Source organism: Bacillus rossius, chromosome 3 (genome assembly GCF_032445375.1).
Source record: "Bacillus rossius redtenbacheri isolate Brsri chromosome 3, Brsri_v3, whole genome shotgun sequence".
NCBI lineage: Eukaryota > Metazoa > Arthropoda > Insecta > Phasmatodea > Bacillidae > Bacillus > Bacillus rossius.
The window spans coordinates 16,349,588-16,376,187 of NC_086332.1; the positions used below are offsets into that span (position 1 = coordinate 16,349,588).

The following is a 26,600-nucleotide window of genomic DNA, read 5'->3' on the forward strand; positions in this document are numbered from 1 at the left end:
CATGGAATATGAGAAAATGTTAAATCAATCTTTTTTTTTAAATATTAGAAAACATATAGGATGTTATGTAGGCTACAATAAGTTTTAAAATGTTCCAGGAGTTTATGGAAGTTTACAATATATTTCCAGAAGAAAAAGGTACTTCGAAATGTACCTACGCCTGTAGGCTGTGTTGAGCGGGATTTCTTTCATTAGTGACGGGCATACTGATGAAAACAGATACCAATCCAACTATTGATACATTTCTTTAACAGATTGGATAACCTATACAAAACTTATTCAGTACTTTTTGTAAATAATCACAATGCAAGTCTCCAAAAATTCACTATTTTTAAGTATGAAGTGTATATATTAATATAATTCTTTATTAAAAGAATGGTAAATGACAAAAAAAGAAAGTATTTTACTGTATAAAATTCTTGGAACTATAAACAGATAAATGGAAAAGATGATACCAGTTAGTTTTTTGAATTTAATAATTTTAATTTGGAAGTTTTGTTTTCAGGTGGTTAAAATAAGAGTTGCTGTCACAATAGCTACTATGTCAGTTCTGTCATTATGTAATGCATATGATAGTAACTCCCGCTCTTTGGTTTTACTCTCATGAAATTAAGCTTAGTTCAATATTTGATGATCTCATAATTGACTCCCTTCAGTTAAACTATTCCTGCTTCATAGAATTCCAGGAAATAAAATACATAATAACAGGTAATTGGTATATTTTCCTTTCATAGAATAATGTGTCGTGATAAGGGATTTCAGAGGCTATTTAAGGTGATGAGAGATAGTGGGAGGGCACGTGGACCCGGCTGAGACCCTCCTCAGGGGGTGACGTCGCCCGTGTGAGGCAAGATTCGACCCTCAGTTGCCACACGTAATTCGCTCAGACCTGGCCCGCTCTCGGCGTCGGGCACGCTTGTACTATATGAATGAATAGTGGGCTCTCAAGACGTCCCACACGCCTGCTCACAGTGGATAGGTCGCCACGTGGTCGGTAGAAGAAAATAAGGCAGTTTCATACTTAAGGTATTTAATGTATACACGCGCTCCCATACACAGCTTCGAGATGGTGCAGTTTAGAGGCCTAAGGCACTCAATTGATTTAGGGTAGTGAGACCCACGCAAGTGGCCGCACAAAGCAATTATGTAGTATGTGGTTAAAAGGAGTCTCGTTTAGAGCTGAGAAAGATTTAATAAAACATTCCCTTGACCGAGGCAAGCCCCGGGGATAACACGAAAGTGATTTATAATTGTTTAACGATGAAGCAGAACTACAGCTCAGAGTACAAAGGGTGCAGTCCCCAGGGTGCGGGAGGCTGTCTCTTACCTCGGTCGTTGGCGGCAGAGAACTGCCGAGCGCTGGGTTCTCCCGGAACATCATGGAGCCTTCCTGCTAGGCCAGATTACCGTTATGCTCTTATGATTTAGTGCCTTGAAATCTTACGTAGGACAAACACAAAAGCCCTTTTATAATTATGGCACACTCTCCCACAGCTCTGCTATTACTAAACAAACAGTTATTAATTTATTAGATTAAAATAAAGGCCGACTTCGGCTTACGTTCGGGTCCACTCAGGTCCACGTGGTGGCGCCCATTCTCTCTCATCACCGTAAAGACCCTCTGAAAATCCAAATCACGACAAGTGTTTGATGATTATTGATTACTGAAAAATATTTCATTTCTTTTACATTTCAATGATCGTGTTAATGTTTTGCTTTGAAGCCACGTCTCTTTTCAGAACCAAATAGTGGCATTTGACACAGTACGTTACCAAACCCTGTAATCAGTTGATTCAATTCTGTGGTAATGCCAAAAAAAAAAAAAATCTGAAAATTCTCACCATAAAAAAAAATTCTTTTAATTCCTAGTTACATATCAGTAAATTGGGGAAAAAAAATTTGAAATGTAATTTTCAGTTTTATTTACAGAAAAAAAAGACAGAAATATATTGTCTTAGTGATATGTTTTATTTATATGTTTTTAAATACAATAACAAATTGCAAAATACAATTAAAATACAATGTTATAGTGGCAGGTAAAACATTTTGCACTTATTAAAACTTATCTATCTCAACTTTGCCTGCCCAAACAAGGTATAAAATATTACCTAAAAATATTCAGTGCTAGTGTACTTAGCGTACATGCATGAATAAATCCTTCAATTTCTTCTTCAACATTCTTATTAAAAAATTCTTCACAAAATATAAGACTCTCAACAATTCAATTTTCATTAAATAGCCGACATTTCTCAGATTATTTTTGAGGAATCTGATTCTATGATAACATAATTTATCATTTATTCTAAATCTAAAGTTTTACAATGAATACATGAGCATATCTGTCATGTGCAGCACTGCCATCTTAATAATCTTTATGTGTATGGCACAAATGATGCTTAGTTAATTACTATAAAAGCTTGTACATTGTGCAGTTAATGCTGTTATATAAATATCTACCTCATTCAAAAGCCCCTGTTATTTGTTGATATATATTATCTTCACGAAACCATTACTTAAATTTTTGCATCAACAAGCTTAACTAAGTAATCTTTCAGCAATAAATAAGTAAAAGTTATTTTCCTCAAAATTGCACATCATGTTCATAAGTTTAGGTACTTAATTTAAGACACAGATAGACACATAAACGTGACTTAACAGTTTTGCCATGATGGTGGCAAAGTTTATACATCAATATTTTGAAAATTTGTTTGGATACTTATTACGTATAATGAGAAAGACATTGCTACACAACAAAAATTAATTTTACTGTGGCATTCTAAGTATTACATACTCTCTTGCAATTTTTCATGTTTAAATTTAAAAAAAACCTTCACTTGCAATGCAAAGCATTTAAAGTCTGTAAAAGAAGGTTTTTTTTTAGCAGTTAGTGTTATTTTTATATTAACACGTGATGGAAAAATTATGCTTGCCAGAATCAAATGACACAATGAATTATTGTTCAGTGAAGCCATGAAATAGAAGCATTTTCTAAATGAAATTTTAAAATTGTGCATTCCATCTGCATCTGTCACAATAGATTTGTAATTATAGTTCTACTATCAGAGTAAACTTAGGCAGCGAAAATAATTTCCAAACTCAACCAGCTTTCCTGGTGCCTGGGCCGCAGGGATTTTGATCTCCTTGCTGTCCCCTGATGTGACTTGTGTAAAGCAAGCACAGTTATCATTTCCCTGATAAATGTCTTTAACATCTGTGCACAACAGATTGTTTTAATTCATTTACATGACAAAATAATTTAGTATTTAAGGTTTACATGTTTGTTTCTGCATGTTTATAATTTCTGGTAGATTGATTTATTTGGAGCCCATGTTCAGATCTTAAGTCATGCAAAATCAGTTCGAAAATGGAGATGGATGAACTAACAAAGATTAATGTACCTAGACAACTGGTTTTTTATATGCCCAATTTGTAACTCAACGCCTCAGCAATGTCATCTGCAAATGGTACAATTTGTCACGAACATAGTAGATTACCAATATGGGTATCACAGATACGGAGTATAGGATATGCATTCACCCCCTCCTGTCCCAAATGATGGTGATTTATAAGTACATCCAATGCAAATAAATTCTGTATATTGAGTATGATTTAAATGGTTTGAAAATAAAATCAGTAGTTCAGGACTACAAAATTACCTCCCTATTTTTTTTTTTTTTGATGAGGATTCCATGGCTTTTCCAGCAATTACTTCATGCCCACGATTTTTAGTGAGAATATTTTACTGGTGGTTAGAGAAAATATTTCTTTTTAACTTTACCAATGTTAAAATATAATATTTCTGCAAATTTGGAATGTTTTTGATAAATACTATGCAAATTTACTTCTGCATTGCAACCATGTACAACTAAGACCCACTGGGTTTGTGAACATATTTGTATGTTGAAAATAATATACCTAATACTGATCAGTTTAATAGGTACTTATTTAAAGTAGTAGTGGCAGCTATGAGTTGTCACATCATGAAGGGAAAGCAAATGTTACGTGTGTTTCAATGACCGCCTAAACAGAACGTGATTACAGTGTCCATACTTGCTGCCAAAGAACAATGCTTGCATCCAAACAATAGGTTTTGGTAAGGGTGTGGAGACTTTTACCATAAACCTGACCTATCAAGATGTTTGGCAATTCATTATCTGCATAGTATCATTACACTAATGCAATAGTGGTATGTAACACAATGTTACATCTTCAGCTGTCACCTGTCTGCCACAGTAAAAAAATTACATAAATGCAAAATTCTTTAAACAAAGCAAGTAGCAGTAGAAGGTGAGTAGGAGGAAGAGGAAATGTTTTTTGTTTTTCTGTAACAAAATAAAACGCAAGCTCTTACTGCCCTTCTTGTTACTCGAAGGATACCGAGGACAAGAGCAACTGTCGCGTCCGCGCTACCTCCCAGTCGCACGGCACCCTGATGTGGGACAGGAGAGGGGGAGAGGTGGCAGCGAGCGTCACCGGCACGACACAGACACGACCAGTTGTGCGAGGGACGAACACGTGGGGAAGGGGCCCGCCCCGCACCTCTACGTGGTGTTGCTGCCGCGACGCTTGATGGGCTCGAGCGGGGCGTAGCGGCCGGAGATGCCCAGGCTGGCCGGGGGCCCGGACGCCCCCGGCGGCGAGGAGGGGTCCGGGCAGCGCGTCAGGCGGATGGCGGGGCGACCCTCGGGTGGAGTCTCCTCCAGGATCAGCTGCTCCTCCAGGCTGGGACGACGCCACTTGGGCACGGGGCTGCCGACCTCCGCGCGGCAGTCCACCTGTCGCAACCCCGCGCTCCCCGAGTACAAGGGGATGGAGTGATTTCAGGATTAGAACCAGGGCCGGCGCATCCATACAGGCGACCTAGGCAACCGCCTAGGGCGCCAAGTAGCTGGGGGCGGCGCAGCACGACACATAACAGCTCATATAATATGTTTAACTATTATTGAAACTAGATGAAAATTGATTTTTGTAACAGTTTTTTGGATTGTTTATATTGATATAAGTATTATTTAAAGTCCATGGTCACCTGTTATGATTTGTAATAAGTAAAAAAGTAAACAAATAGAATCACAAGCCTGCTTACTACTGATTGTTGACAAAATCTTAGTCTTACGTGATGTATTTTGAGGCAAGGAATTTTTTTTTGGGGGGGGGGGGTCATAAAGGTTTTTCGCCTAGGGCGCCAATTTACCTTGCACCGGCCCTGATTAGAACCATGGTCTTGTTCACTTGGTAAAACCAGGTAACATAGCACGGTTTGACACAAAAAGGCTTGAGGAGGCACCCACTCAGTGCTCATGAATTAGTATGTTTTTTTAAGTCCGGATTAAAAATAGGTGGGGAGAGGGAGGGATCAAACCACTGATGCTTGCTTCCCTACATGATCCCTTGTCTTAGATTTCACAGCCATCAACCCAGTAAAATTAGAAAGCTTTGAAACTTACGAGGAATTATAGTTCAGGGAAGGGTGCTACCACTTACCACTGCTAGCAAATGTGCTAGACTCTTACAGAAATGACAAAGGCTGTAACTTCCAGAAAAGTTTAAGGATATAATTGGATGCATGCAACTTATTCACCATGACCCATACAAAACGCACACTTTACTGCAACGTTATAATTTCTAATTTTTTTTAGTGCTTAGTCTGATTGTGTGACATCTGAAAGGAACTAAGAAAAGGGTAGTACCTATGTGTTTTTCCAAAAGATTTATGTAAGCTATGGACAATGATCTGTTGGCTGTATTCTCCATTTCTGCAATGTATGCAATTCTCAAGAGTAAAGATAATTATGTGAAATATTTGCAGCATGATTCAAGATTCATATTTATACATGTCAGCCAAAATTAAGAATATGTACACCAATATAAGAAGCATGAAATTTTGTTTTGCTAACTAATCTTTTTTTTTTATGTTGACACCCCAGATCTCATTCTGAGCGTTGTGAAGAGTGGAAATCTTCACACCCGTGTGTTGTGAACACTGTGTGAAGTACTAACCGAGTTCCGTCTGTTCTCAAGGGGAGGTAGCATGTGCGGCTTTTTCCTCTGCCGAATGATCGGCTGAGGCGAGGAAGCCGGCGGATTGTCCTTCATGGCTTCCTCCTCGGACCCTTGGCTAGGATCATCTGAGGAAAAGAAGCGCACACGTAACACGTGTGATTATGCCTCGCCGACAATGTCTTGGCTACACACATGTACCACTCGTGTTTACAACAGTCGCATACATCAACAAAATTATTAGACTTGTTTTGATGTGTAACATTTTAGCTCTCTGTATGTGACATTTGGTAGGAGTAATTTCGTGAATGGATCGAAAGTCGCAGTCGCAGTCGCAGTGCTGCCATCTGTGGCGGATGGCGCGAATCAAAATTTACAAAGCCGAAGGAAAACTTTATAGTGTTAACTGTTTAATGGTTTTTAACAAGATGAGCAGTATTTAAAAATTTCTTGTCGGATCAGGTGCAAGGCCGAGGTTGAGTATTCTTTCACTATTTTCTCCCCTCGCTATTATCGGAGCCGTTTCATTATATATAGTTTTAAATTTCGCTCTGTAAATCGAATGATTCGATAATCGACGTAGCTGCGTAGTGAATTCTAGCGTTGGGTGCGAAAACTTACGTGTGATGTGCGTTCAGAAACGCGGTTGAAAACACAATTTGCTTATGCAGTAGTGTCTCGCTAATCTGGACCCCGCTAGTCCAGACATTCGGTTAATCCGGATGGATCTAAATAAATAATAATAATAATGTTGTGACAAAGGATAATAAGAAAATACATTTATAATAGAGGGTCCTCTTGCTCTCAGTTGCCGGGCCCGGGAGTCTTACCGCTAGTTTTCCGCTCATCGTCTGTTTTCCAAGAAGTGACTCACTCTATACCTGCAAATTGTTTTGTTTTGTTCCCTTCAGTCGATGGTTACGCGTGCTGGTGATAGGTGCTTGTGACAGTTATTTTTATTCAGTGCGAGTGTTGTATTGTGTGCACTTGTTAAGAACAACGTAATGGCTACTAAATGTAAGAAAGTGACTGTAACAATGGAGCAAAAACACCAAGTATTATTTCGTATTGATGCGGGTGAATCATAAACTAGAATCGTGTAAGATTTAGGAGTGGGAAAACAGTTTCTGATTGGAAAAAAAATTGGAAAGAAATTGAAGATTTTTGGGCCAAAATGGTGAGTAAGGACGTTGAAAAACCAAAAAAAGAAACTTTAGACGAGGCTTTGTACATTTGGTTTTTGCCAACAACGTGAACAAGTCGTTCCGCTGTCGGGCCTAACAATACAAGCGTTCGCGCTCAAACTCAACGAAAAATTAAATGTAAATTAATTGTAAATTTAATGTAGGTATTGTATTATTTATAAGTTACATACATGTTTCTTAAGTACTTTATAATAAAACACAGTTCATTTTTAAGCATAAATATTTTCCTTTAGCCTATAAAACTTGTTTTTGATACATTTTAAAGTTGATTACGGTTAATCCGGACTTTCGGTGATCCGGACAGGATCCGGTCCGGACAAGTCCGGATTAGCGAGACTCTACTATTGAACACGCTCGGCATTATTTTAAAGAATTCTACATTAAATTTCGTGTCCGAGTTCCCTTTTATAAATGTATTTGCATCATGAGAACACATGAATTTGCTGGTTACCGAGCTTAGATGTTACACATCACTGGCGAGTACTGAAAGACTCACGCACATTTATTTTGTATTTATTATTATTATTATTATTGTTTTTGTTTTTTCTGTACGTCTCGTCAACCAAATTTTTTCTAGAGACGTACTACTTATTCAACAACAAAATTTTATGATATTTGAGGCAGGAATTTGCCGTGGTCTATGGTAAGATGTTCCAAAATTTGTCTGGTGTGGTGATTTTAGGAAACTACGGAAAACCGAAATAAGGATTGCCATATCGGTATTGGAAAAATGTCTTCCCGAATGTGAGCCCAAGTTTCGTCAAAGCGCCATCTTGCTTCGTAACAGAACAAATAGGTCAGCATCTAATAGGCCACTGAATGCAGGCAACGTAACAGACGACACGAATATCGTCTCCCACCAGTTCACAACAGAGTAGTTACTTAGCCGATGGGGTCCGAAACCCTCTCTTCCAGGATTTAAAAAATATATATAGCAAATTAATTAACTATAAATTATTTTGTAAGGATTATTGTAATACCTTTTTGGACTACAGTAATGCCCAATTATAGCCCTACATGCCTCATACACAGAAGCAACGGGAATTGTGTTCCTGTTACTGTAAGCATATCTTTCATGCATCGACATGTGTGCTTCATATATTCAATCACATTAGTATATGTGTATTTATGACTTGTTTTAAATAAATCATCAAATAATTAAATTAATTAGATTCTTCAAGCAAAATCATTACATAAATTGTTACTGTAAAGCTTGGAGTTCTAAAAGTTTACGTTCTAAAAGTTTACGTTCTAAAAGTTTACGTTTTTTGCAAATTGAATAATGGAATAATCTTATCAAATTAGTGTATTGTCATCGGTCCTCGATAAATCTACAAAGTTTGAATGAAATCTGGCCGTTTAAAGTGGGTCATAATCGCACCCAAAGGAGTCGGTTACAAACATAACAGGTGAAGCTAATATAAAGCGTGTAAATAATCTTATCAAATTAGTGTATTGTCATCGGTCCTCGATAAATCTACAAAGTTTGAATGAAATCTGGCCGTTTAAAGTGGGTCAAAATCGCACCCAAAGGAGTCGGTTACAAACATAACAGGTGAAGCTAATATAAAGCGTGTAAATAATCTTATCAAATTAGTGTATTGTCATCGGTCCTCGATAAATCTACAAAGTTTGAATGAAATCTGGCCGTTTAAAGTGGGTCAAAATCGCACCCAAAGGAGTCGGTTACAAACATAACAGGTGAAGCTAATATAAAGCGTGTAATAATACTAATACCCCGAGTGCTCGAGCTGGAAAGTAGGTAGACGGTACGCATGCGCCGACTGCACGGTTGTCTCACTTGCTCTCACACAGAGGCTGGGTGAGGAAATTATTTAATCCTGTCGATCCTAATCAGGATAATGAGATAAACTTATTAAATTAGTGTATTGTTACCGGTCCTCGATAAGTGTACGAAGTTTAGATTAAATCTGTCCGTTTAAAGTGGGTCAAAATCGAGTGCAAAGAGGTCGGTTACAAACATACAAACAAACATACAGGTGAAGCTAATATAAAGCGTGTAAAAAGGAGTTTCTTCATACAAACTTTACCACAATTTGTTACATTGTTGTTTACCATGTAAATAAATACGTAAATTAATTCTCTTAACGCATATATAATTACTTCTGCAAAAATCACTTCGTATTCTACGGCTGAATTTACAAAAAAAAAAAAATTAAAATAATAGTCCGGTCAAAAAATTAAAATCATAAATTCACTGGAGGGTTTTCGTGCCAATTGCGATTTCGCGGCAGAATGTGATACATAACTGCGCAGCGTATTGCTTGCATTCAGGCGCAGCACAGATGTCTTCTTCACACCCTAGCGATGAAATGGAATGCAGTTGACCTTGCACTACTCTTAGTGTACATGGACGTTCGCCAGAGCGGGGATGGAGGAATGTACCCCCCCTCCTTCTCCTTTCCTAAAAAAAATTGTATCATTCCCACCGAGAAAAGGAACGAAATTGAAAGAAAAATAGGACAGCAGGCAATATGGTTATATCCCCTTCGCCCATCCTCCAGAAATGAAATTCTGCGTAGTCTCCAGTGTACATTAGGATATGAACCTTTTTAGCATATTTTATTTAGTTGGCTCTGTTCGTAGCCCCTTAGTCTGACTCCCGAAATTCGGACGTGGATGTAATAATATAATAAGGAGTGCAATGCACACATTCTATGCTACGAAAGCATGATGTGTCTTCGATTCATTCGGGAGGGCAGGTTACTATGGCGCTCTAGTGGTTTTTTCATCCTTAGTCAGCTAGAGGGATTATTGATCTGCGTAGCACTGGATTTATGATCAAGCCGCACAACTTAGATGGTAATGGAGTAATTGGTTGTAATTTCTATATCAGCTAGTTAGGTGCAGAAAATGAACTTCAAGAGTTGTCACTAGGTTGTGTCTGCTGCGTGGTTTATTTTCATTAGTGGGTGTTTACTTAAGTGTATGTATTCTTAAAAATTAATTAAAATAATTTTATTTTTAGTGCTACGAAAAATATTTTCTTATGCTCTTTCAGTAGTTGGAAATAGGGGGTTCAAGCACAGGCGGAGGAGCCAGGAGCCGGCCGCCATCTTGGATGACGTCATCGGTGGCCATCTTGGATGACGTCATCATGACCTTTGACCTTGACCTTTGACCTTTGACCTTTGACCTTGACCTTTGACCTTTCTAATCTATGCCAATCTATGCCAATCTACGCTAATCTATGCCAATCTATGCTAATCTATGCCAATCTATGCCAATCCGTATGCTAATCTATGCTAATCTGTATGCCAATCCATCCGCCATTTTGTATTTCTAGAAATTTCCACCAACTTCGAATCGTGACGTCACCGTTGCACTTTGTGTCACGGACGCCATCTTGGATTTGAATTTTTTTTTTCGAACTTTGAAATTCGATGTAAACATCAACCGCCATCTTGTTTTCGTCTGCTGGTGGCCGCCATCTTGTTTTCGTCTGCTGGTGGCCGCCATCTTGTTTCGTCTGCTGGAGGCAGCCATCTTGCGACATCATATAGTTCTGTTGGTCGCCACCAGATAGCAGCAGGGATTATTTTATTTTTTTTCTTTAACTAAAATAATTTCAGTGCCGAGGCTGGGATTCGATCCATGGGACGTGAAAACGTCCAGGATGTCGTGGTTACGAGGCGGACACCTTGACCACTAGACCACGAGACCAATTGGGATATGGTGGAATAAATAATCTATATATGCCACGTACTGACGTCAAGTTTTATGATAAAAGGGGGGAGGGTGTCTTTGCCTTCCCAAATGCATGAAATTCAAATTATTATTATACCATCGCCATCTTTAATTCCAGCACAGACTACCAGATGGCGCCAAATTCAAATATTAGTTAGGGAGTCGGCAGGCAGGTATCGCATGCCGCCATCTTGGTTCTCAAGTTGGCTGGTAGATGTCGCTAGTTCGCGCGCCAAATTCAAAAATTAGTTGCCAGAGACACCGCCATCTTGGTTCTCAAGTTGGCTGGTAGATGTCGCTAGTATCGCGCGCCAAATTCAAAAATTAGTTGCCAGAGGCGCCGCCATCTTGGTTCTCAAGTTGGCTGGTAGATGTCGCTAGTATCGCGCGCCAAATTCAAAAATTAGTTGCCAGATGCGCCGCCATCTTGGTTCTCAAGTTGGCTGGTAGATGGCGCCACCGTCGCCATATTTTAGTTCATACAATCGATACCAGATGATGCCACCATCGCCATCTTTAGTTCCTAGTGTTGCTACCAGAGTGTGCCACCGTCGCCATCTTTAATTCTTAAAGTTACCGCCGGAGCGCGCCACCGTCGCCATCTTTAATTCTTAAAGATACTGCCGGATGGCGCCAAGTGTTATGCAATGTGTAACCAGTCAAGATAAGTTTGGAACCTGTAGCTATATTATTATTATTATTTATTAATGTATGTTTATTAAATATGATAGAGTATTTATAAAATATTGGTGTTGTGTAGAGACTCTCTCTTCTTCTCGTAGTGGCGGAAGACATCTCGAAGGTAGTGTTAGAATTTATGTATTAAAGCAATCACTCTAGCTGAGGAGACTAATAACTTATAGTTACAATTCAATAATAGCGGCAATTAAATGTTTTGAAATTAAAGCAAACAACGTAAATGTTAAACACATATTTATTTAAATGTTATTACAAACAGCAAGGGGTAAGAACAATCCTTGATTTAAAAGAAGTAAATAACGAGTAATAAAATCACATAATATTCACACACTACACATCATAGTGACAAAGGCAACATTAACTCGAGACCCAATACCTAAATATTAAGCATAACTACAAGTTACATAGAGTATAATAAACTCTGAAATACATATTAAAGAGAAAATTGATATAAATAACATTATACTTTGCTCAATAGTTCCAGAAGTAATGAACGTACAGCTACACGAGCAATTTCAACAGTTCTTTCATCACTAGTGTTTTCTGTGGAACATACTTGAGTGGTGTCTTCACTGATCGGACCTAGATGACTGAGATCTCGGGTTCGACTCTTGCGAGATGTAGGAAGGCGAAGCTGACGCCGGCGTTTAGGCTGGACTGCTACTGATGTAGTAGGTGCTGGCGATGTAGCACCCATCTGGGTACAGGCAGTTGATGTCTGTACTGGCGAAGTCTGGCCACATGCAGATGCTGGTGGTGACCGAATAGCTGGTAGGTTGAATGCATGTGCGAAAACCTCTTCAGGTGTTGCAGGGAGAACTGTATCGTCTCTCATCATATTCACACTACAATGTCCATAGCCCAGGCAGTTGATAACTTCTAGAGGTGTATCTTGAGGTCCTGGGTTTAAAACCTGTTTCACGTGAAACACAGCGTCACATCTCTCCGAAAAATGTTTTAAAACCCCGTCGATAGACTCACTGTAATCAACAGTACCTAGACCGGGCGTTACACTGGAGTATTTCTTGTTCGGTTGAAAGTTAGACATCTTGGTTAACTACTTCTGCTGTAGGTCCTTACACCACCACAGTTTCAGCTCGACTGCCATCGCACGAGGCGAGGGTCGTATTTAAAAATATATGTATCACTTGGATAAATATGTCTGTTATGCAATTCCATAGAGTAGAGCATTTATTAGAACAGTCCATTGTTAAAAATTATTTTCAGTTGTATACTATACTCTATGAGATGTTAATTGCTGATTCACTTACGTTTATAAAGTTAGACGTCAGAATGCTCCTAGCATGAGATGCGATGTCCGTGCTGGTCTCCCCACAATTGATGGAGGTGACGGTCTCTCTTTGATTGATGTAGGAGGTGATTGACGAGATGCAATTGGCAGTGGTTCGACAGCATCGTTACTAACGATGATTGGTGGTAACATTGGTTCACGAGCAGGTTGAATTGTAGGTACATCTCTAAAAACTTGACGTGATGACTCTATTGGTGAACGATCAAGCTCAGGGGATCGTCCCCACGGCTCTTCACGTGACCACCGTCGCCCAAGTTGTCTACAGTACTCGATTTCAAACCAATTGTGTAGAAATGTTTCCTCATCCTCTGCTTCACTTGGTATGTCCTCTAAGGGTATGGTCCTAATACATTCACACGTATTCCGCCACAAGCTGTTGAAATCATTGTCATGGCATGAAGACATAATAACAACCGCACGAACCTTCAAATTGCTTCTTAGCTTACAAATTTAACTGAAGGGTGTGAAGCGGTAGAGTCTACACAGTAGAAAGCTGCAGGATGTGTACCAATGATGGTTAACGTAGGTGGTGTTGTGAATAAACCCGTCACACTGTTCCTTCCAACTAATAACTGCCTCCGGATCGGTGTTGCGTCGCAACTCGCACCTTACTGAGGAATAGTCTGGTTCCGAGCTTATAGTTTCAGTCGCTGATGCAGCCTTAAGCGCTTCTAATGTTGTAGGGAATGTACTGTCAGGTCTTAGATAATGAACGACACAATCTACCTTGTTGCAGGATGTCACGATGATGTCCGGAGTGAATGTTGCAGAGAAATAATGTCATTTTTTGCCAGTACTCACGATAACTGATGTGTGAAGCTGTGCTAGCTCTGCAAGGCTGATGCTAGTTCTACAGGTATGACTGCAAGGCTGCAGTGCTGATGTTGTCTCTAGGATGCTGAATGTCAGACTGGTTGTAACAACCTTTGGTGTCGTAGTACACACAAATTTATAATTCGTCTTCATCACTATCCCCCAAGCCACTATCCGTTCCTTCATCCACATCTTCGTTCGCCTCTTGCGCTTTCTTTGCGGCCTCGATGCAGGTCATAACAGCCTGATATAAATAGGTAATAAATTCCTCTTCCTCAGGGAACTCAGCGAGAATGTTGAGGGTGGAGGATGTAAGGTGGTAATGTATATTATTAAAGTCCATACCTATGTACCGACGTACTACCTCCATTACAAATTCCCGAACATCGTCCATCGTAACACTGTTTAAATTATAATCGCAAACACTCTCCGCGTAAACACTGGTGGAAGCCATGATGATAGGAGCGTGGTTAGAAGCAGACTACCACGTTAGCATGGAGATGTCGTCAGAGCCCCCCACACCACTGGGTGGCAGTTACGGTGACTCCAGAACTCGCTCGAAATATCCTGCACAACACATTCCAAAAACATGATGTAGCCTATGGTTGACGGCACAAACACCCTGAGTGGCTCTGTGTGTTTCCTCCTGCCCGAACACGCGCTGCTGTGAAAGCCTCTTCCCAAGCACAGACGTCACTCCCGCAGCAGACAAAACAGGCGTATGCTACAGGAGCTAGAACAATTGAATAACCAAATATATTTAGACTACCCAACTACATAAATGACATGTGATAATTCCTGTGCGATAATCGTACTTTAAATGTTGTAATGTATGTATAAACATTAATCATTCCGAAGTACTTGAAAAAAAAAAAAAATGTAAGTGAGGTGTTATTCACCTTTAGCGCTTCTCGATTTCTGTATCTGCTACCCACGAATTAAATTGAGACGGGAAACCCCACCATTTCACAAAAGACCGGCCGTTTCTTCGTTTGAGAACTTTCTCCACCAAATATGTGTCCGGATACATCGTAGGCTGGATCTCTTCAGCATAGAAGCCACCACGAATAGGCTTGTGGTCCAAGTCTTCGAGGTAGTAGGTCCTGGGTTCCGATTCACGAACGTGTGTCACACGGAAAAGTTCAGAACTCCAATTTGCCGTGAAACCTTTCTCAAAGACACCTTTCTGCTTGGAGATTCTCACAATGTCACCAACATTAGCTTTATGCTTACGTGTATCTTTCTTCTTCGTGTTGGTGAATACAGTCCCAAGTAGACGATCATCCTTTACATCTTTAGGCTTCATTTTCGTGGTAGAATGCACTGTGGAATTATATACACTTATAAGTTTCGACAAAAGATCCAACCAAAAACACCTCAAAGTCTTTTACAAACATAATATTTATTACTCAATTTCTATCCTACTACAGAATCACTTGCGAAAGCCAGCAATCTTATAAACATTTAGCCCTGCATAGACGTGCAACGACTACTTCTTAGCTCCAAATGGCTCCAAATGCTCCAAACAGCCTTCAAATGCTCCAACAGCTCCAAAAAAAGGCTCCAAATGCTTGACAGCTCCAAATGGCTCCAAATGCTCCAAACGGCTCCAAATGCTCCAAATGCCTCCAAATGGCTCCAAATGGCTCCAAACGCTCCAAATGTCTCCAAAAGGCTCCAAATGCTCCAAACGGCATTCAAATGCTCCAACAGCTCCAAAAAAAGGCTCCAAATGCTTGACAGCTCCAAATGGCTCCAAATGCTCCAAACGGCTCCAAATGCTCCAAATGCTTCCAAATGGCTCCAACAGCTCCAAAAGGCTCCAAATGCTTCAAAAGGCTCCAATTGTTCCAAGAGCTCCATCTTCAATTGGTTCCAACTGATTCCAATTACTTTTCTTATCGAACTTGGCATGATTACTAACATGTCTTTATTAGTATACATTTTGACTGGCAGTGGTAACGTATTTTGCACCTTTAAGTTATAAGTTTTATTTAGAAATCAGATTTCGATAAATGGTAGATACCATTTGGAAAAAAAATATATTAATTTATCTTCAAGTTTATACACATACATTTAATTTAAGCCATTATTGTATGTAGCCAGCTTCCCTCAGTTCTTTGAGTATGAAGGATATTTCTTTAATGTTCGAATAGTTTCCTGCACAAAGCGATCCATGTAGTAGTCGTAGCCTGTCAACCAATATGTTAGGATCTTCCCATGAGGTATAATCAAACTCTTCTGCTGCGTTCATCATCCTTGCATGTTTATAATAAATATTATCTCTGGTGTCTATCGTTTTAACACCAACCTCAAGGTCACTTTCGTCATCGTGCCAGTGATTATCACAAGCTTGATCAGGATAATTTATTTTATTACGACGTTTCCATCGTTTTGGTCTCAAACCACCATCACAGTCTTCACTCTTGCATGCTTTTGGTGCTTCAGCACAATACTCAATCATGTCAGCCTTAGATGTGTCAGCACAGTCTTCGTTCACGCCAGCTTCTGATGTGTCACCACAGTCTTCAATCATGTCAGCACCACAAACTTGATCAGGATAATTTATTTTATTACGTCGTTTCCATCGTTTTGGTCTCAGACCGCCATCACAGTCTTCGATATTACCTGCTTTAGGTGCTTCAGTACAGTACTCAATCATGTCAGCCTCAGATGTGTCACCACATTCTTCAATCATGCACGCTTCAGATGATTCATCAAAGTCTTCGACCTTGTAAGCTTCAGATGGTTCTCCATCTTTCTCATTTTCATGGAGACGACTAGATATTGGAGTAAATATATTTTCATTTATAATGTGGTTACAACTACCTTCGTTTGTTTTAAATTTTAAATTATTATCTTCATCTAGATCAGTAATTTTAGCATTAGCTTTTTCGCCTTCGTTCCTCTTCCGCGATGTTGTAGCCCAGTCTTCGTTATCTTTATTCATCTTAATTGTACAGGTCTTGTAATGTCTATCCAAGTAATATCTTCTACCAAAGGATTTCTGACACTGACTGCAATGAAACGGTTTTTGACTAGGACCCAAATTACACTCGCTTCTCTCATGTCGTTTAGCATTCTTTCTCAAGGTAAACACCTTGCTACAGTATCTACAGTGATGACGTATTGATACAGCGTCAGATCCTAAATCGGAATTCATATTAGTTACCGAGACTAATGCCAGATGCAAACTAAGAGTTTTAAATTAGATATATTACTTAAATAGAATTTTTTAATTATTTCATCAGCGAGAATTAATTTATCTCATTCAAAGGTACTTGTTGCAAGTAGTTCTGCTTTTCAACAACAGATGACACCACGTATTGCTTGCAGGTAAATAATATTTCTTTATTTCATGCGGGATGCAGGATTCTCACTAACGATCGCAATAGAGGGATGACATCGCTAGACTCCAAGGAGAAGGTAGTTTGTTCTCCCAGTTAGTGTTTCTCAGATTTCTCAGGGTATATATTATTATTTGACTGAATAATGATTTTTTTTTAAATTCCACCTAATAAAAATAAAATAGAAGCACTCAGAGAAAACCATCAGGGATGATGTCGTTTATAAACATCATAAATTACCATTTTTTTTTAATATTCCAAATTTAATCCTGCTTAAGCAAAGAGTTCACAAGCCCGCTTGTGCTAGAACTCTCATGTTGCTTAAGCAAAGAGTTCACAAGCCCGCTTGTGCTAGAACTCTCATGTTGCTTAAGCAAAGAGTTCACAAGCCCGCTTGTGCTAGAACTCTCATGTTGCTTAAGCAAAGAGTTCACAAGCCCGCTTGTGCTAGAACTCTCATGTTGCTTAAGCAAAGAGTTCACAAGCCCGCTTGTGCTAGAACTCTCATGTTGCTTAAGCAAAGAGTTCACAAGCCCGCTTGTGCTAGAACTCTCATGTTGCTTAAGCAAAGAGTTCACAAGCCCGCTTGTGCTAGAACTCTCATGTTGCTTAAGCAAAGAGTTCACAAGCCCGCTTGTGCTAGAACTCTCATGTTGCTTAAGCAAAGAGTTCACAAGCCCGCTTGTGCTAGAACTCTCATGTTGCTTAAGCAAAGAGTTCACAAGCCCGCTTGTGCTAGAACTCTCATGTTGCTTATGCAAAGAGTTCACAAGCCCGCTTGTGAACTCTTTGCTTAAGCAGGATTAAATTTGGAATATTAAAAAAAAAATGGTAATTTATGATGTTTATAAACGACATCATCCCTGATGGTTTTCTCTGAGTGCTTCTATTTTATTTTTATTAGGTGGAATTTAAAAAAAATCATTATTCAGTCAAATAATAATATATACCCTGAGAAATCTGAGAAACACTAACTGGGAGAACAAACTACCTTCTCCTTGGAGTCTAGCGATGTCATCCCTCTATTGCGATCGTTAGTGAGAATCCTGCATCCCGCATGAAATAAAGAAATATTATTTACCTGCAAGCAATACGTGGTGTCATCTGTTGTTGAAAAGCAGAACTACTTGCAACACGTACCTTTGAATGAGATAAATTAATTCTCGCTGATGAAATAATTAAAAAATTCTATTTAAGTAATATATCTAATTTAAAACTCTTAGTTTGCATCTGGCATTAGTCTCGGTAACTAATATGAATTCCGATTTAGGATCTGACGCTGTATCAATACGTCATCACTGTAGATACTGTAGCAAGGTGTTTACCTTGAGAAAGAATGCTAAACGACATGAGAGAAGCGAGTGTAATTTGGGTCCTAGTCAAAAACCGTTTCATTGCAGTCAGTGTCAGAAATCCTTTGGTAGAAGATATTACTTGGATAGACATTACAAGACCTGTACAATTAAGATGAATAAAGATAACGAAGACTGGGCTACAACATCGCGGAAGAGGAACGAAGGCGAAAAAGCTAATGCTAAAATTACTGATCTAGATGAAGATAATAATTTAAAATTTAAAACAAACGAAGGTAGTTGTAACCACATTATAAATGAAAATATATTTACTCCAATATCTAGTCGTCTCCATGAAAATGAGAAAGATGGAGAACCATCTGAAGCTTACAAGGTCGAAGACTTTGATGAATCATCTGAAGCGTGCATGATTGAAGAATGTGGTGACACATCTGAGGCTGACATGATTGAGTACTGTACTGAAGCACCTAAAGCAGGTAATATCGAAGACTGTGATGGCGGTCTGAGACCAAAACGATGGAAACGACGTAATAAAATAAATTATCCTGATCAAGTTTGTGGTGCTGACATGATTGAAGACTGTGGTGACACATCAGAAGCTGGCGTGAACGAAGACTGTGCTGACACATCTAAGGCTGACATGATTGAGTATTGTGCTGAAGCACCAAAAGCATGCAAGAGTGAAGACTGTGATGGTGGTTTGAGACCAAAACGATGGAAACGTCGTAATAAAATAAATTATCCTGATCAAGCTTGTGATAATCACTGGCACGATGACGAAAGTGACCTTGAGGTTGGTGTTAAAACGATAGACACCAGAGATAATATTTATTATAAACATGCAAGGATGATGAACGCAGCAGAAGAGTTTGATTATACCTCATGGGAAGATCCTAACATATTGGTTGACAGGCTACGACTACTACATGGATCGCTTTGTGCAGGAAACTATTCGAACATTAAAGAAATATCCTTCATACTCAAAGAACTGAGGGAAGCTGGCTACATACAATAATGGCTTAAATTAAATGTATGTGTATAAACTTGAAGATAAATTAATATATTTTTTTTCCAAATGGTATCTACCATTTATCGAAATCTGATTTCTAAATAAAACTTATAACTTAAAGGTGCAAAATACGTTACCACTGCCAGTCAAAATGTATACTAATAAAGACATGTTAGTAATCATGCCAAGTTCGATAAGAAAAGTAATTGGAATCAGTTGGAACCAATTGAAGATGGAGCTCTTGGAACAATTGGAGCCTTTTGAAGCATTTGGAGCCTTTTGGAGCTGTTGGAGCCATTTGGAAGCATTTGGAGCATTTGGAGCCGTTTGGAGCATTTGGAGCCATTTGGAGCTGTCAAGCATTTGGAGCCTTTTTTTGGAGCTGTTGGAGCATTTGAATGCCGTTTGGAGCATTTGGAGCCTTTTGGAGACATTTGGAGCGTTTGGAGCCATTTGGAGCCATTTGGAGGCATTTGGAGCATTTGGAGCCGTTTGGAGCATTTGGAGCCATTTGGAGCTGTCAAGCATTTGGAGCCTTTTTTTGGAGCTGTTGGAGCATTTGAAGGCTGTTTGGAGCATTTGGAGCCATTTGGAGCTAAGAAGTAGTCGTTGCACGTCTATGCAGGGCTAAATGTTTATAAGATTGCTGGCTTTCGCAAGTGATTCTGTAGTAGGATAGAAATTGAGTAATAAATATTATGTTTGTAAAAGACTTTGTGGTGTTTTTGGTTGGATCTTTTGTCGAAACTTATAAGTGTATATAATTCCACAGTGCATTCTACCACGAAAATGAAGCCTAAAGATGTAAAGGATGATCGTCTACTTGGGACTGTATTCACCAACACGAAGAAGAAAGATACACGTAAGCATAAAGCTAATGTTGGTGACATTGTGAGAATCTCCAAGCAGAAAGGTGTCTTTGAGAAAGGTTTCACGGCAAATTGGAGTTCTGAACTTTTCCGTGTGACACACGTTCGTGAATCGGAACCCAGGACCTACTACCTCGAAGACTTGGACCACAAGCCTATTCGTGGTGGCTTCTATGCTGAAGAGATCCAGCCTACGATGTATCCGGACACATATTTGGTGGAGAAAGTTCTCAAACGAAGAAACGGCCGGTCTTTTGTGAAATGGTGGGGTTTCCCGTCTCAATTTAATTCGTGGGTAGCAGATACAGAAATCGAGAAGCGCTAAAGGTGAATAACACCTCACTTACATTTTTTTTTTTTCAAGTACTTCGGAATGATTAATGTTTATACATACATTACAACATTTAAAGTACGATTATCGCACAGGAATTATCACATGTCATTTATGTAGTTGGGTAGTCTAAATATATTTGGTTATTCAATTGTTCTAGCTCCTGTAGCATACGCCTGTTTTGTCTGCTGCGGGAGTGACGTCTGTGCTTGGGAAGAGGCTTTCACAGCAGCGCGTGTTCGGGCAGGAGGAAACACACAGAGCCACTCAGGGTGTTTGTGCCGTCAACCATAGGCTACATCATGTTTTTGGAATGTGTTGTGCAGGATATTTCGAGCGAGTTCTGGAGTCACCGTAACTGCCACCCAGTGGTGTGGGGGGCTCTGACGACATCTCCATGCTAACGTGGTAGTCTGCTTCTAACCACGCTCCTATCATCATGGCTTCCACCAGTGTTTACGCGGAGAGTGTTTGCGATTATAATTTAAACAGTGTTACGATGGACGATGTTCGGGAATTTGTAATGGAGGTAGTACGTCGGTACATAGGTATGGACTTTAATAATATACATTACCACCTTACATCCTCCACCCTCAACATTCTCGCTGAGTTCCCTGAGGAAGAGGAATTTATTACCTATTTATATCAGGCTGTTATGACCTGCATCGAGGCCGCAAAGAAAGCGCAAGAGGCGAACGAAGATGTGGATGAAGGAACGGATAGTGGCTTGGGGGATAGTGATGAAGACGAATTATAAATTTGTGTGTACTACGACACCAAAGGTTGTTACAACCAGTCTGACATTCAGCATCCTAGAGACAACATCAGCACTGCAGCCTTGCAGTCATACCTGTAGAACTAGCATCAGCCTTGCAGAGCTAGCACAGCTTCACACATCAGTTATCGTGAGTACTGGCAAAAAATGACATTATTTCTCTGCAACATTCACTCCGGACATCATCGTGACATCCTGCAACAAGGTAGATTGTGTCGTTCATTATCTAAGACCTGACAGTACATTCCCTACAACATTAGAAGCGCTTAAGGCTGCATCAGCGACTGAAACTATAAGCTCGGAACCAGACTATTCCTCAGTAAGGTGCGAGTTGCGACGCAACACCGATCCGGAGGCAGTTATTAGTTGGAAGGAACAGTGTGACGGGTTTATTCACAACACCACCTACGTTAACCATCATTGGTACACATCCTGCAGCTTTCTACTGTGTAGACTCTACCGCTTCACACCCTTCAGTTAAATTTGTAAGCTAAGAAGCAATTTGAAGGTTCGTGCGGTTGTTATTATGTCTTCACGCCATGACAATGATTTCAACAGCTTGTGGCGGAATACGTGTGAATGTATTAGGACCATACCCTTAGAGGACATACCAAGTGAAGCAGAGGATGAGGAAACATTTCTACACAATTGGTTTGAAATCGAGTACTGCAGACAACTTGGGCGACGGTGGTCACGTGAAGAGCCGTGGGGACGATCCCCTGAGCTTGATCGTTCACCAATAGAGTCATCACGTCAAGTTTTTAGAGATGTACCTACAATTCAACCTGCTCGTGAACCAATGTTACCACCAATCATCGTTAGTAACGATGCTGTCGAACCACTGCCAATTGCATCTCGTCAATCACCTCCTACATCAATCAAAGAGAGACCGTCACCTCCATCAATTGTGGGGAGACCAGCACGGACATCGCATCTCATGCTAGGAGCATTCTGACGTCTAACTTTATAAACGTAAGTGAATCAGCAATTAACATCTCATAGAGTATAGTATACAACTGAAAATAATTTTTAACAATGGACTGTTCTAATAAATGCTCTACTCTATGGAATTGCATAACAGACATATTTATCCAAGTGATACATATATTTTTAAATACGACCCTCGCCTCGTGCGATGGCAGTCGAGCTGAAACTGTGGTGGTGTAAGGACCTACAGCAGAAGTAGTTAACCAAGATGTCTAACTTTCAACCGAACAAGAAATACTCCAGTGTAACGCCCGGTCTAGGTACTGTTGATTACAGTGAGTCTATCGACGGGGTTTTAAAACATTTTTCGGAGAGATGTGACGCTGTGTTTCACGTGAAACAGGTTTTAAACCCAGGACCTCAAGATACACCTCTAGAAGTTATCAACTGCCTGGGCTATGGACATTGTAGTGTGAATATGATGAGAGACGATACAGTTCTCCCTGCAACACCTGAAGAGGTTTTCGCACATGCATTCAACCTACCAGCTATTCGGTCACCACCAGCATCTGCATGTGGCCAGACTTCGCCAGTACAGACATCAACTGCCTGTACCCAGATGGGTGCTACATCGCCAGCACCTACTACATCAGTAGCAGTCCAGCCTAAACGCCGGCGTCGGCTTCGCCTTCCTACATCTCGCAAGAGTCGAACCCGAGATCTCAGTCATCTAGGTCCGATCAGTGAAGACACCACTCAAGTATGTTCCACAGAAAACACTAGTGATGAAAGAACTGTTGAAATTGCTCGTGTAGCTGTACGTTCATTACTTCTGGAACTATTGAGCAAAGTATAATGTTATTTATATCAATTTTCTCTTTAATATGTATTTCAGAGTTTATTATACTCTATGTAACTTGTAGTTATGCTTAATATTTAGGTATTGGGTCTCGAGTTAATGTTGCCTTTGTCACTATGATGTGTAGTGTGTGAATATTATGTGATTTTATTACTCGTTATTTACTTCTTTTAAATCAAGGATTGTTCTTACCCCTTGCTGTTTGTAATAACATTTAAATAAATATGTGTTTAACATTTACGTTGTTTGCTTTAATTTCAAAACATTTAATTGCCGCTATTATTGAATTGTAACTATAAGTTATTAGTCTCCTCAGCTAGAGTGATTGCTTTAATACATAAATTCTAACACTACCTTCGAGATGTCTTCCGCCACTACGAGAAGAAGAGAGAGTCTCTACACAACACCAATATTTTATAAATACTCTATCATATTTAATAAACATACATTAATAAATAATAATAATAATATAGCTACAGGTTCCAAACTTATCTCGACTGGTTACACATTGCATAACACTTGGCGCCATCCGGCAGTATCTTTAAGAATTAAAGATGGCGACGGTGGCGCGCTCCGGCGGTAACTTTAAGAATTAAAGATGGCGACGGTGGCACACTCTGGTAGCAACACTAGGAACTAAAGATGGCGATGGTGGCATCATCTGGTATCGATTGTATGAACTAAAATATGGCGACGGTGGCGCCATCTACCAGCCAACTTGAGAACCAAGATGGCGGCGCATCTGGCAACTAATTTTTGAATTTGGCGCGCGATACTAGCGACATCTACCAGCCAACTTGAGAACCAAGATGGCGGCGCCTCTGGCAACTAATTTTTGAATTTGGCGCGCGATACTAGCGACATCTACCAGCCAACTTGAGAACCAAGATGGCGGTGTCTCTGGCAACTAATTTTTGAATTTGGCGCGCGAACTAGCGACATCTACCAGCCAACTTGAGAACCAAGATGGCGGCATGCGATACCTGCCTGCCGACTCCCTAACTAATATTTGAATTTGGCGCCATCTGGTAGTCTGTGCTGGAATTAAAGATGGCGATGGTATAATAATAATTTGAATTTCATGCATTTGGGAAGGCAAAGACACCCTCCCCCCTTTTATCATAAAACTTGACGTCAGTACGTGGCATATATAGATTATTTATTCCACCATATCCCAATTGGTCTCGTGGTCTAGTGGTCAAGGTGTCCGCCTCGTAACCACGACATCCTGGACGTTTTCACGTCCCATGGATCGAATCCCAGCCTCGGCACTGAAATTATTTTAGTTAAAGAAAAAAAATAAAATAATCCCTGCTGCTATCTGGTGGCGACCAACAGAACTATATGATGTCGCAAGATGGCTGCCTCCAGCAGACGAAACAAGATGGCGGCCACCAGCAGACGAAAACAAGATGGCGGTTGATGTTTACATCGAATTTCAAAGTTCGAAAAAAAAATTCAAATCCAAGATGGCGTCCGTGACACAAAGTGCAACGGTGACGTCACGATTCGAAGTTGGTGGAAATTTCTAGAAATACAAAATGGCGGATGGATTGGCATACAGATTAGCATAGATTAGCATACGGATTGGCATAGATTGGCATAGATTAGCATAGATTGGCATAGATTAGCGTAGATTGGCATAGATTGGCATAGATTAGCATAGATTAGAAAGGTCAAAGGTCAAAGGTCAAGGTCAAAGGTCAAGGTCAAAGGTCATGATGATGTCATCCAAGATGGCCACCGATGACGTCATCCAAGATGGCGGCCGGCTCCTGGCTCCTCCGCCTGTGCTTGAACCCCCCTATTTCCAACTACTTCTTTCTCATACCATAAAAGTGTGAGAAATCATCTCACGATGTTACTACAAAAAAAAAGGGATTACTATTTAACAATTTATTATCTTCAAAAAGCGTCATAGCTGACGCCCAAGTATTTTTCGGAACTTATAACAATTTAAGAAAATTAAATTGTTGGTGTCTTTTTCTTATGTTGAACGTCTGTTGGTATTTATTTTTTGACGTAACAACGTCTAATAAATCGATGAACGCCAGCTGCACGCACGAAAAAGGATGACTCATTGTCTCGTTACGCACATTGTCCCGTTACGCTCATTGTACGCTTGCGCCGCATCTATCTCTCTTCCACTCGATTGGAACAACCATCGATTTGACTTTTTCGAGGCACATTAAACTTGAAACACTCCCATTCGTTTCCTACTTTTCCTATCATCGTCCTATCCGTAATAGAATAACACAGATTGGAAGAAGTTAAATAGCAAACATGCATAAAAGTTATAGTTAAAATAATCTGTTCGTTAAAGTAATAAACATATTTGAATTAATGAGTGCAAATAAAAGTAAATTTATCAATTAAATTTTAGATTTCATTTCACTCCTTCTTTGTATCCATACAAAATAGTGATAATTCAATAAAAATGATTCAATTTTATTCATAAAAGTATGAAATAATTTCATCAATGTTTTGTTATGACGTTGTCACGTTAAACTATCGACCGTAAACTGACTTAACAGACAACCAATTTTTAATCTTTGGCAAGCCCCCGATAATTTAAATTATACTTTTTTTTTTAAAAAAAAGTAGCATATTTTATTCTTTCCTCAGTTTTTTTTTTTTTTTAAATTCCAGTTTAATTTTTGGTTCAGAAATCATAAATTTGTATACAAAAAAATAACTAAACAGGAAATTATTTTCTGAACTATGTGGTTGTAATGCAGTAATAAAAGTTGCAGCATGAAAGTGCAGACAGACGGAGACCACGCGATGGAAGCAAGGACGGCGCGACGCGGGGACTCGCGACCGCCTGGCTGGACTCGCCGGTCGCCCGGCGCCACGACCCTCAGATCGATACAGCCGCCCCCACGCGCGCCGACCGCTCCGACGACAGGTACGTGGGCTCGCGGAACAGAGCTCTCGCCAACACGGGAGCGAACCACACTAGGGGGCAAACCATTTCTGTTTCGCACGAACACACGCGAACATAATAAAAAGCGCAGCGGTAAATGTCGCATGTAACACAGTTAGATAGGCGTGAACTTCCCGGCGACATCCAAAAAACAAATAAAGTTGCAGCATTAAAAAAAAAAATTGTTTTAACTTTTGAAACTAGAGAGAAGAACCGCAGGTTGCATCGGTGAGGAGTGAAAATGTAGCAACTCAACGCGGTTTTACGTTAACGTCTGGTAGGGCCGTCGCCCAGGGAGGAATGAAATGACCGTCAAAGGGGCGCAGATAATGGGTGACCTTGAACCAGGGCCTGCCCCGACACACAAGTACTTACCTGGAGCCCGCGATGTTATCTTGGAGGTTGCGGCGGCCAGCGGTCGGCGGGCTCCCTCCCTGGCTGCGGCCTGCGGGCGCACTCGGCTGGACGGTGGGGAAGGTTGCGTCCTCCCCTCCCTGCTTCACCCCACTC

General features: G+C 40.0%; 1 protein-coding gene across 1 annotated transcript; it reads right to left on the reverse strand.

The window, feature by feature from the left end:
- Positions 1 to 1,949: 1,949 nt before the first annotated feature.
- On the reverse strand, positions 1,950 to 26,600 carry LOC134530279 (uncharacterized). The gene is made up of 3 exons (XM_063364986.1): positions 26,466 to 26,600; positions 5,998 to 6,125; positions 1,950 to 4,775 (listed from the first exon to the last, which is right to left on the reverse strand). The coding sequence occupies exons 2-3, from the start codon at positions 6,091 to 6,093 to the stop codon at positions 4,542 to 4,544; spliced, it is 330 nt and encodes a 109-aa protein (XP_063221056.1). The 5' UTR covers positions 6,094 to 6,125; positions 26,466 to 26,600; the 3' UTR covers positions 1,950 to 4,541.

What these genes read in the sequence shown, in the direction of transcription:
- LOC134530279 (XM_063364986.1), bottom strand. Translation starts at nt 6,093, where the DNA reads ATGAAGGACAATCCGCCGGCTTCCTCGCCTCAGCCGATCATTCGGCAG. An exon ending in TTGAGAACAGACGGAACTCG is followed by an intron (nt 4,776 to 5,997) that starts GTTAGTACTTCA and finishes GGGTTGCGACAG; the next exon opens with GTGGACTGCCGCGCGGAGGT.